Here is a 13,380-nt window from a genome sequence, read left to right on the forward strand (position 1 = left end):
CCTTGGTCACGCGGTCGGACAATTTCTCCGCTAAGGCTGCACGGGACAGCGTGTCTGCTATGTACATGAATTTTCCCGGTACATACTGAACCTTTATGTCATATCCTTGAACGCGTAACATCATACGCTGTAGACGGGCTGGAATGTTAGATAATTACTTTTTAAAAATCGACTCTAATGGTTTGTGGTCCGTCTGTACTGTTATGTTACACCTACCGAACATATATTGATGAAAACGCTCGCACGCGAACACTATCGCCAGCATTTCTTTTTCAATTTGTGCGTAGCGACGTTGCGCATCCGTGAGAGTTGCGGAGGCGAACTCAACCGGCCGCCCGCCCTGCAGCAGCACGGCGCCCAGCGCCTCCGAGCTCGCGTCCACCGACACCACCACCGGTTGCTCGCTCGAGTATAACGCTAACACCGGCGCCGACGCAATTTTATTCTTAAGTGCTTTCACCGCTTTGGAGTGTTCACGGTCCCATAACCATTCTGAGCCTTTCCTCAAGAGCCCTCTTAGCACAGCTACTGATTCGGAATAATTAGGAATAAATTTTGAGAGGTAATTAACCATCCCAAGAAACCTCTCTAGTGACTTACGGTTAGTTGGGTCGGGCATACCTACTTTCGCTTTGACCTTCGCCTCATCCGGCCGCATGCCCTCTGCGTTGAACACGTGCCCCAAGTACACAATCTCTCGCACAAAGAACTTACATTTAGCCCTGTTGAATCGGATACCTATTTCTTTAGCACGTTGTAACAAACTCTCCAAACGCGCGTCGTGCTCCTCTTTGGTGGCTCCCCAAACTATAATATCGTCTATGAACGAATCCGTCCCTTCCAGGTCTTCTAAATATGGTCGTATTTTGGCATGGAACACCTCCGGTGCGCGATTAATCCCATAAGGCAACCTTAAAAATGAAACCTACCGAAAGGTGTGCCGAACGTGCACAGATCCGCGCTGGCCTCGTCCAGCGGCAGCATCCAGAACCCGCAGCGCGCGTCCATCACGCTGAACCAGCCCGCGCCGCGCAGCCACGCCGCCAGCTCACTCACGGTCGGCAGCGCGAAGTGCGCGCGCCTCACCGCCGTGTTCAGCACGGAAGGATCTAAACACACCCTTATTCCCCGCTTTTTTTAGCTGCTATGACGATTGGATTTACCCAGTCGGTTGGATGAGTTATTTTTCGTATGACCCCAAGTTTTTCCATACGAATTAATTCCTCTTGTAATTTATCCCGCATGCCCATGCGGATCCTACGCGCCGGGCATATCACCGGTTTACGGACTCATCTAGTATAATTCTATGACGCCCCGGCAGTTTTCCTAACCCGCTAAATAACTCCCTATAATCATCGATATTTAGCTCGTCTACTCTTTGAACGAAATCTAATTTGACACATGCGTTTAAGCCGAGAATATTTTGGCATTGCATATTAGCTACTACAAAATTTATTATGTAATACTTATTTTTAAATTTTAATTCTAAGGTACATGGTCCAATAATTGGTACAGCATTTCCGATATATGAGTAAACTCTTTTATTATATGCAACAAGATCTTCGAAATTTAAACACAATCTGGCATAGTCAAATTTCGAGAGTATATTTAACATCGAGCCGGTATCTAATTTGAAACTGAGTCTTTTACCCTTAAAGTCCAAATATTCAATCCACTGTGTGTTACCTGAAGGTAAAGTCAGCCTCTGTTCCTCAATTACGTCCACATAAAACGCGTCGCCTTCGGAGTCGTCCGTATTTTCTGCAACACTCACATTGTCCACAATTTTACTAAACGGTTTGCTACTACACACTCGTGCAAAGTGGCCGCGACAGTCACACACAAAACACATCGATCTCAACGCCGGGCAACGCTCCTCGTCGCGGCAGAACGTGCTGCCGCAGCGCGCACACGCCGCTCGTTGACGCGCGATCGCCGCGCGCGGCCGCTGCGCTCCCGACGGGCCCGCGGGCGCGCGCGCCCGCGCCGCGCCGTCGGCCCGGCCCCCGAGTCCCGCGGCCCCCGGCCACTGCATTCACTTGAAAACACGTCTCTTCAATTTTTTTGTTTTCTTCTTTCGACATCTCGTCCGCTTCACATATCTGTACAGCTTTTCCCAAAGTTAGCTCCTCCGTTCTCAATAGGCGATCACGTACGAAGTTATTCGTGATACCACAAACGACCCGGTCCCTAATCAAACCGTCCACCAGTTTGTCGAATTCGCACTCTTGACTCAACACTCAACGCGGTCTCATATTGACTAATTGTTTCCCCAGCATTTTGATTTCGCGTGAAAATTTTAAACCTTGCCGTTGTAATATTCGAATTTGTTCCGAAAAAGTTCGATGCATGTTAGATCATCAGATTCCTCATCCTTTTCAAAGGTAAACGTCGAGTATATCTCATACCCTTCTGGTCCTATAAGGTTCACTAGTAAGCTTGCCTGCACGTCCGCTTTCTCCGTATTAACTCCAGACGCCTTCAAAAACACCTCAAAATGTTTCCACCATTTTTGCCACGCAGCTGCTCTCGTAGCCGGGCTCCCATCGATGGTTACCTAATGATTCGCCGACTATTTTTAGGCAGATTATTGATTGGCAGACAACGTTTCGCCGAGTAACGGTACGCCGATGAATTTGTACGCAGATGTATTGTTTCGCAGACTAACGTTTCGTAACTCAACCTTTAGCAGACTATTTACTTGGCATATGAGTCAGTAAGCCGAACAACTATTTACATAAATTCGTTTAGCCTATTAATCACTACACATTTTGCACATTTGGTCGAACAATATTTCGCTTTTGTTACGGTTGAACTATTATTCAATGCGCATATCAACTTTTTGCATCTTTTCGTTTCGCATGGGGAATGGCATTCAATACCGCGAATATGTGTGGATTACACTATGGCGTTATTGGCATTTTTACACGCCGTGCTGACCGCGCATTCTTTATGATTTTCTTATGTACCCTCACAAGTTTTAAACATATAACGCAAGTAATAAACTTATTTTTGACCATCATTTGTATTTATTTTGTATTAGAGTTTAAACAAACAATGTTGCGATGCTAGCAGTTTGGTTCTGGCACTTCGCCGGCCGCTGCCGCGGCACGCTCGCTTCGCTCGCTCGGCTCGTGCGTTGTTGGTCGCAATTCTACCTAACACTCCTCCTCGCTAACGCTCGTCGTCGCACCTAACTTCATTTTGTTAAAATCTAGTATATTTATATAGTCAACTCAGTAAAATCCTACCTGTCGTTTGGCCGATTTTATCTACGCAGATTACGAAACAAAAATCGACTGAACATTAAATCTACTTAACAATATGAATGCCATATGATAACTCTACTTATTGTGTCTCGACGAACAGTTGCTCGGTTTACTGAAACAATTATGAAACAAACAATCTACTAAACGTAAATCTGCTTATCGCTATTCTTCCTGCCGACTACTCGGCGAAACGAATAATAGGCGTAACGAAATTATACCAAACGTTGCTCAGCCAAAAGAAAAATCTGCCAATAGTTGTCTGCGAAACGAAAATCTGCGTAATGAAACTCGGCGAAACGACAGGTCACCCCCATCGATACGTAACTCCGCAGGAGGACGGGCGTGCTCTATATTTTATTAAAACCTTGCGTATTTATCACCACTACACAAATTAACACCAATTTAATAATACTGGTACTGGTATAGATAAATTATTTAACTAACCGCTGCCACCATGTAGTAAAACACAGCTTATTGGCTGAACGACTGGTTTAATGTTTTTAGAAACGGGTAAGTACATATTGCCAAACACCAACTACCCGCTATTACTATATACAACAATTACAACCGTTAAAGGCATTAGCAGTATTAAAAAGATTGGGAACCGCTGGATGGCCTATACATATTTATTGGGTCTATATTAATTCGCATAAATTAATTGTCCTAATTTAAATTGGCATAACGTTATTTCGCATAATTATTCATTCACATAACTGAATACGCATAATATAAATGCGCATAATGCGGATTGGCATAATGGTAAGTTGGCATAAATTTAATTAGCATAACATTATTTTGCATAAGTATAAAAGAGTAAAAACATAAAATGATTATTAAAATAATCATCATTAAAATGTAATTGTAAATTTTATTTGTCAAACAATATATATAAACTGAAATTTTATTACTAAAGGTAAAATTATTATTGTTTTATTTACTCAATTCAATTTAGATCTGAGAAGTGAACTAATATGTGAAAATAATAATCTATTATTGGGTTAGTATAAAAAAATCCTAACATCAAAGATTATTGTTTTATTTACTCAATTCAATTTAGATCTGAGAAGTGAACTACTATGTGAAAATAATAATCTATTATTGGGTTAGTATAAAAAAATCCTAACATAAAAGACTAAGGCGGGACAATTAATGTTATGCGAAATAAGGGGCACCCATGATTTATTGCCTTATACGTGTGCCTGCGACTTTTTTGTATCGGTTTAATTGATATATCTTTTGTTACAGGGAACACAAACGTCGCATGATAGTTTATCTAATATCAATTCAAATACTTCTTTCCTATCGGTAAGTTAATTATTACTTTCATCGATAATTGGGTGTTATAGTTAATCAATATGAAAAGTTAGTTAAATTTGCATTTTTTTTTTCAAAATGATGTTCGTTAAATACAAAATATTTATTTAAATTTTACGTTCTTTTACAGGGATCATCTAGCCTTCCCATGCATGCCATTTTGCAGCTGTTTGATATGTTAATTAACGGCCAAAGGAACGTAGTTGAACCGGTAAGTAAAATTAACATATTGTTTTTTAAAACGCTCGTGTTTTTGTGACAAGGGTCTGGTGCATATGCGTACCGCCCGCTTCGAACGAGGGGCGGTATGTTTCAGTTTGTAATCCCATTTAAAAAACCGCATAGTACCGAATTGTTTATGTAGCAAAATTTGCAGCGACACAGTATTAACATTTTGCATGTGACATTAACTTAACGCATACACATAAGTTAGATTAAATACTGATACCACGCAATTTTTTCAGGTGCCTTCTACATCACGTGTGGATGAAACACTGCAATCTTTAACATCGCTATCAAGGAGCCTCAATGTTAACAATTACTCTAATTCAGGCCCTGATTTAATAAACCTCGTAATGGAAAGATTACGAAACCGTAAGTGACGTTTTCACGTTGTTTTAATGAGTAACTCGAGAGTCATTACGAATTGTATTCAATGGAGGATTAGAAAAATGGTTTCTAAGGATTTCGTATTGTGTTACGGAATCTTCCAAGTTTAGGTATGTTTTATACCTTAGGCTGCTATTTACTCTTAAACTCTACTAATAATTTTCAAGTAATCTTAGCTGCTATAATTTTTCCTTGTAAATTTTATATATTTACTACCATTCTGATTTTTTTCAAAATTTTCCTCAAAGTTTAGATTTTAGAGGGGAGGGGACGCTCGATTATAATGAAAATTTACACTTAAAGTTGAATATTTCGCAAACAGATCACTGAATAGAAAAATCGTCTTAGCGACCCCCCCATGGTTTCAAAAGACTCATCCAACGATACCCCAGACTATAGGGTTAGTTAAGAAAAAAAATTAACCCCACTTTACGTCTTTTCGCACTAAACAATCTAATTTAATATACTCGGCCAAGCCAATCTATTTATTTAAAATTGAAATATTTTTGATTTTGATATGGTCGCTATAAGATGTTAGGTTAGCTAATTATGTAATAAAATAACTTAAGACAGAAAGACCCTTAACCCTAAGAACGCCAGAGTCAACCAGTCGTGACAGCCAATAAAATGCCTGACACGCCAGTCATCTATAGATGACCAACATTCAACTCGAAAAAAAATCTTTCCATTAATATTTAATTTGATTCGTCTTCGTTAGGAATATTTTCTTCCCTATTTTTTTATAAAGATTTATAGGTACCACTCAGTATATTTGCGATGCTAAATTGTTAAAATATACAATCTTGCAAATGCGTAATATATTTCATAGCCCTGCACGCCAGTGTCATGGCAGAATGACCGCTAGTGATGTGATTGCTTTATATAGAATATTTTTTATTTTTTCTTCTTGAAACTGAGCGATATAAAAAATGTCTATATTCAATTAAGAAAAAAAAAGGTTTAATATAATACCTTCTTGATCAGATTGTATTTTTATTTTTCTAATATTTTCAATAATTATGACATTCGTAGCGATTCGCTTTTGTTTTTTTTTGTTTTTGATTGATACGTGGATAAATAAATAAACGTTTCACAATGTTTTACAGCTTTACTTAGGGCCCGTAATTAAAGTCATAAAATTAATCAAAAAAATTAAGGACTAGCAAATCAGGTCACACATGTTTAATTGATGTAACGCCCATCTCTAATTATCTTTGAAAATATCACTGCCATGTACGCCATAGTCACGATATTAGGACAACGTTTGACGTTACGTAGGCGTGCTTTGCTGAATAGTGTTGTATCGATGATGTTTCGAAAAAAATAATCCTTATCGAGTCTAACGTACTTATTGTCAATTAGCAATGGCTTCGACGATTATTATAATGTTGCACCGTTGAGGGACAATCAAAGGAAAATGGAAAGGTCAATCGATATTACTTTGTCGTTATTACTTTGAAATTTACTCTTGTAGGTAATCCCTATTTATCTACTAGACAGTTTGTTTCGTGGCGTACAGAGCACAGTAACTTGAAAGTGACGTGGCGTTCAATAGGTTAAGTAGGGTCTAAATAAGTGAACCGACTTGATATTACATGGATCTCACAACTTTTTACGGTAGAAGAACTGAGTTTTTTTTAAATTTATTTATTGTGAAACAAACATACAAAGGCAAGGTTACAAATATTTTATATGTGACTATTACAGACCTATAGTTTCCAAAAGTACTATATAAGAAATACGGGAAATGCAGCATATTACCGCAATTCTCAAATATATTTTTAAAATTACAACTAAATACAACACTAACAAAAATGTGTACTATATAAATATGTTATTTCTTACCTAAAAACTTGCATTCCTACTTATTTTGTTCTTCCTTATACAAATTTGTTAAACTTGTTGTAATGAAGTCCATTTCAATTAATTTAAAATTAACATCCTAAACAAAGTAAAGTTCATTAACTATTTTTTGTCTTGAAAACATTTTTAATGCGCCTATTGTATTGTTGAATATGTCTATATCTATAACATGGGGGACACCAGAACTTATTATTTTACTGCGAGAGGCAAACCCAGAGACCACCACGGACTGCGTGTGATTTTCGACGTAAGACGTAATCCAACGAAACAAATCACCGTATATACCGAGTTCTCAAAGCTTACATAATAAGGTATAGTGTCCAATTTTGTCAAATGCTTTGGCAAAGTCAGTATACACGGCGTCTACAGAAAATCCATCATCCATGGCCTCCAATATGACATTGGTGAATGTTAGTAAATTAGTATTCACCGAACATCCCCTATAAAAACCATGTTGATTGGGTACAATATGATGTTGCACGACAGTGGTTTAAGTGATCGGTAACAATTCTTTCCAATATTTTGCCAAATTGGCAGTTTGACTATTGGCCTATTTTTATATTTCTCAATGTCCCGACTTACACACCCTTTGGTACAGGAGTTATCCAAGCTTCTTTCCAAATGATAGGAACATGACTTTCCTTAATAGATTTTTTAAAAAGAAAAGCAATCAGAGCTGCAAGAGTAGAAGAACAATTTCTAATGAACAAAGGATGCACCCCGTTGCTAGACTTGTTTTTTTTTACAAGTTATGTTTTTGATGGCTTGATATTTTTTTCTCCTCAGATAATGCAATTGAAAGGTCTCCATCGATGGACGTACGGGCAAATGAATCGTCCGATTTGAATCGAATCAACAATAACCGTTCGAATGGATTAAACCATTTAGCTAATGGGCAAAAATCTCAGGCTGCAGGCTTGGCCGAAACTGGTAGATATGGTGTGGCCGCTGGCTACTCTGGGCAAAGTGTGCAAAATCCCGATTTTGGACCTCGTATGCATCAACCGGTGCCGAATTATGCCGTGGCGGGTCCCAGCGGGTACTCCGGCAGCGCGCCGGCGCCGGCGCCTCCACCACCCACTGTGTATCCACAGTGGCACCCAGGCATCCCGCCACCACCAAATCGCCATTATTACGGACAGAGTCCTATTGCGCCCAGTAAGTACCTGTTCTCTGTGCCAAATGTAATAGACATAATTATATTTACTTTTTTGTTGTAATTGCTTATGTTGATGCAAACTTTTTTCGAATAATAGAGTAATTTATTATTATTATATTTTCTGTGTAGATGCTTCGAGTATGCTGTACAATGGCACAGAAAGAGCCCCTGCTCCTAGTACATCTCAAGGAATGCAACCCTCTACATCTGCAGCTGCACTGCGGCCTGGACAACCGAATCCACCAAATTATAGTTATATGGGGAGGTACCCTCAGCAGCCTTACTTTCCTCCTTATCAGTAGCTTGCTAGAGGTATGTGGTTGAGTAGGGACGATTAACACGAATTTAGCTGGCGAATTATTTAACTTTGTTGGCGTGAAGTGTAAACCTTATTTGAATTTAATTTAATACTTTTTTTTTATTCGTGTGATACATTTTGTTTGTGATAGTCAGGTGCAAGTTAGCAACTAAAAAAAATTGAACCTCCTGCTTAATTTTGTTACGCGTTTCGAGCTCGTCTCAGAACTTCTGGTCACGGCCATCCTATTTATCCTTTAAAGCCAGTTTTTCAGAAAGGCGTTAATAAGCGAATCTCTGCCTACGCCTTCACCGGGAAAGAATATTTAATATTAGTAGGTTTACACTCCAAGCTAACGGAGTTTCATTTAATTATTTTAATTAAACATTTTGGTTTAGTTAAAAAAAATAAGTCATGAGGGTTATGCTAAAATGTATTAATAATTTTTAATCCTGATTTTATATTATTTGACTGATTATTATTTAAGTAGCTTAAGTTGACTAAGGCTTTTTTCGAAAAATTCATGCTTTTTCGCAATGATTTCGGAATAAATCAACATGCATTTCGGCACGACTCTCTTATGCAAGTCTTGGTTACAAATGCATTTTAGTTATGAGATTTGTGTCTTTTTATGAATAAGGTGGTAAATGTCTCCAAAAAAAGGCTGTGCGAATTTCACTTGAATATTTATGTATGATGTAATATTGTGCTCCACCTTACAGTTGTTTACTTTTGAAGTTTCAGTAACTATGGCGGCAGTTACTGCAATCACAATAATAACGGCATAAAACACATGCAGTCGGAAGTGCCTGTAACTGGTTTGAGTCTTTTTAAAACATATAGTCTCAAAGGAAGGAAGATAGTCGTTGCACTGTTTTTGGGCATTAGCTGATTTTTTACTACGACTATACCGTTCTGTGAAATACAACTTTACACTTTTGAATATGTGTAAGATGGAGCACCTTGTTTTATGCACAAGGTAGCTGCAGAGAAACGTGACCCCACTGCGGTATATATATATATCGTAGAGGGTTCACCTTTCTTTGCTGGTGACTGTACTCTTGTTTCGTCTTGGTGATCAAAATGTAATAATTTTATTTTTCTCACCTGTAAAGCGCGGCACACACTGATATCAATATACCGTAACAATCAGAAGTATACATTATATTATAGTCTTTCTAAAAATACCAAAATTTATATTCATTATTAAACTCGTTGCTGTCCTGGCAAGCGCACGATTTCAATACGTACAGGTTTTCAAAATTTTCTAGTCTTGGATTTAATTAAATATTATAATGGTTTCGATTAGAATGATAGTTCTTCAGAAAACGACTCAGATGGAGAATTTAATACATCGGTCACAAAGTCGCGTCAGAAAAGAAACATTGTCTAAATGTGTGAAATATATATAATATACCAAAATATATTAGTAATATACCGGGCGGTGGTAGTATATATTTATATCTGGGTATTTCAATGATGCCTAGGCATACCTAATATAAATTATACCTGCGTGTGTTGACTTATAGCTCTGTGTGGCGCGCTTAATGTCTTGCAGTAGCGAAATTCACGAGTAAGAAATATTAAACGAAAAGAGTGACATGTAATATATTATGTATTCATGAGCCCATTTTTCTTACGATAGTCAATGGCAATAACATCACGCATAATTGGGTGTACTCCCGTTTCGGCAAAATATTTTTCGCCGAATTTTGCTTCCCAAAAAAATTATCGCAGTAGTTTTTTTTTCCCAAACGAATCTTTAGCATATTAACATTTCGCATTTTATTCATTTAGTCATATTATCATTTGGCATAATTTTTACATTGTCAAGTTTTATTATGACAAACGTTTACTAAGCAAATGTTTTCTTTTGGCTAATATTATATTCCAAAAAAATGTTTGTTCAAAATGACACTACGCACCCGAACCAACCACAGAAACCAACTGCTACCAGAAAAATAGGTTAGGTTAGAACTGCGTCCCCCACAGAAACGGGCTTCTATCAGAAAAGTAGGTTAGGTTAGGTTAGAACTGCGTCCCCCATGCATGCATGCAATATTTTGGGAAGAGTGTTTTATGCCAAACTACATTTGACTAAATAATACTTTTTAATATGAAACATCACTAAGTAATTATTTTTGATACAATAATTTGCCAAAAAAAAATACTAACTGTGAAATTGCGATAAGTTGTTTTACCAAATGATTTTTTGCCAAATGATAATTTGAGTAAAATATTTTGGGATGTGATACTTTGGGAAAAGTTTTTTGCCCATACATTAGTAATCCCGCATAATTGACTTTAATTTTGTCTAGATATACCTATTAAGAAAAATTGGTTTTTGTATACTAATATTGTATTACAAGGTGTCTTTTGCAGTTAAGATGCCGAATTATTTTTAATACCTGACTTGATTACCTACACGTACAATTTAGAAAAATATTTTGATTACTTTTAGATCAAATAGGTACGTATTACATTTTATACATAAGTTATTGATTGACACCAGATCTCGATCTTTTGCATTTAAGAAAAGCCATAATAAGTATCTTGTAAGAGACTAAAGATATTTCGCCAAATGTAACTTAAGAATCAATCGTTATCTTTAAGATCGTACTGATAGAATAAGTGGTATAATATTTATAATATACCATTAGGCAGTTTATAAACTGGCTTAGAATTTCCGTCCATTGTTATTAGAGTTTTATGTTATTTATAGCAAGAATAAATGCAGAAAAATAATTTGAAAGCCGTTACGACGACAGAGGCGCTGATTCACTCTTTCTCAAATGGTAGATTCCTGGGTAACGAATAAAATCTATTCAGTCCGACTATTTAATATTAGATCAACAGAAAATATTGCACAAGTATCTTGTCTTTTGTCAATCAAACAAAAAAATACGAAAGATAAAGCGCGTCAAAGTCTGTGAGTGGAGCACTCGTGACGTAACTCTTTAGTAAAAATGTGTCACGCCACAAGGAACTGTAACCGGCTAAAATGACCATATTTTTTTTTTTGCTTAATTGATAAGAGAAAATACAAGTGTCCGGTATCTTTTGGAGATCTAACTGGCGGACTAAATTAAACATATATTTTTAGGAATCTAGCCCATTATCAACTTTTTTTGGAAAGTTCTCATGATGACCTTTTTTATACAAATATAAATAATGGCTGAAAATGTTAGTAGAGGGTAGGCTTATTGAAGCTGCAAGCGTTTTTGGTACCTACCAGAGAAAGTCCCTTGGCTAACCTGGTAGCGATTACGTCGTCAGCAAAGGAAAAGGTGTGTTGCATTTATCTCGATAAAACATTGCTTGTGTAATTCAATGTGGTCTTGAAGCAATCATAATTACTTGCTCCTTATTAAAGAATGTAATAAAATAAGGCGAAGATGACAAACGTTATGAGACTGAGCTTGATTAGTTTAACGAAAATAGTGGCAAAATTATGACACTGGCAGTGGCTACAGATTTTTTATTCAAAAGTTTTACGTTTGTGTGCACAATGTGTACGCTCTTTGTAATATTTCTCGAATTCATAGCTATAAATTATACCAAAACCCTAAAATCACCTTCATGTACCTAACTTAAAAATACCAACTTAGTATTATCAACAGGGTTAGATTATTTAAGAGGTTGACTGAATATTAATACTAAACAAACCAGTAACCCACTATACAGGTTACTTTTTTTGATTCTATTTTGTATATAAATGTAATGAATAATGTGTGCGACTTTCAGCGGTAGAGAGAAATACTTGAAAATGTAAATACATATATTTATACCTACCTATATACGATTCCTAATCGTAATCAGTGTATACCGTGTTATAATGTTAAGATGCTGCTCCTGCTTAGCGAATGCCAATGTACCTGACTACCTAATTAAGAATATGATTTTCCTATATTTATCATGTGATATTGATATCTTAATTAAAGTAAAAATAAATGCTTATCTGATGTTTGTTTATAGCTGCCCTTATTTTCAAACTCAAACCTAATTGTGAAACGGGGAGTCTATTCGGTAAAGATATTTAGTATCTAGTGCGTTAGATGACTCGCGTGAAACCTATCCCATTATAAGTGCGCTTAAATATGAGATGAAGTACTGCAACTAGGTACTTGCCAACAATCAGTTATTTACGCCTCAAAGACTAGGACAGATATCTTAAACCCAGTTTGGACCTGCAAAAAAAATCGTGCAAGTAGCATTACTTTGATGTGCTCGATTGACCACTTCAAACTTGTCTTCGCGATATGTTATAATACAATTTGCACGATTTTTTTTTGCAAGTCCTAACTGGACTTTTTAAACAGATTCTTTACTTGCCGCGCCAAGAGAATATGCCTTTCGCCTTAGACATAAATAATTAATTATATAATTGAAGTAGATGACTAGCACAATGAAATGTAGTTACAAGAACTGAGCGTGTTGATTTTGAATACACTATCGGCACTTCATTGATGAAAGTTCCTGTCAGCTGCCTGTATTAAGTTAACCGCCTCGTGGTAACATGCAAGAGTTAAACCATAGTAAAAGAGAACAATGAATACCTCAAAAACAAAACTAATGACAAACGTAGAGAAAATCCCTATCACAGTCAATGGAACAGCGATAGAGTACGTTGACGAATACACATACCTTGGCCAAATAATATCTCCAAAAGACCTCACAACAAAAGAGATAAATAACAGAATCAATCTGGCCTGGAAAAGATACTGGTCTTTAAAGGAAATATTGAAAAACCCCCAGATACCACTTAAATCCAAGAAAAAATATTCGACTCGTGTATTCTACCAATTATGACTTACGGATGTCAAACGTGGAGTTTGACTGATCATAACATACGCAAACTAGAGACCTGC

General features: G+C 37.0%; 1 protein-coding gene across 2 annotated transcripts in view; it reads left to right on the plus strand.

The window, feature by feature from the left end:
- LOC141433483 (uncharacterized) overlaps positions 1 to 13,380 on the plus strand; it is a 43,884-nt gene that overhangs the window by 17,862 nt on the left and 12,642 nt on the right. The window contains exons 7-11 of one of the 2 annotated variants that reach the window (XM_074095546.1): positions 4,515 to 4,574; positions 4,714 to 4,794; positions 5,048 to 5,177; positions 7,842 to 8,213; positions 8,344 to 8,526. In XM_074095546.1, coding sequence (XP_073951647.1) covers positions 4,515 to 4,574; positions 4,714 to 4,794; positions 5,048 to 5,177; positions 7,842 to 8,213; positions 8,344 to 8,516 — 816 coding nt within the window. In that variant the 3' untranslated portion in view covers positions 8,517 to 8,526. Of the gene's footprint in view, positions 1 to 4,514; positions 4,575 to 4,713; positions 4,795 to 5,047; positions 5,178 to 7,841; positions 8,214 to 8,343; positions 12,470 to 13,380 lie in introns of those variants that run through there. The other variant, XM_074095538.1, reaches the window with a different exon arrangement.

Source organism: Choristoneura fumiferana, chromosome Z (assembly GCF_025370935.1).
Source record: "Choristoneura fumiferana chromosome Z, NRCan_CFum_1, whole genome shotgun sequence".
Taxonomy (NCBI): domain Eukaryota; kingdom Metazoa; phylum Arthropoda; class Insecta; order Lepidoptera; family Tortricidae; genus Choristoneura; species Choristoneura fumiferana.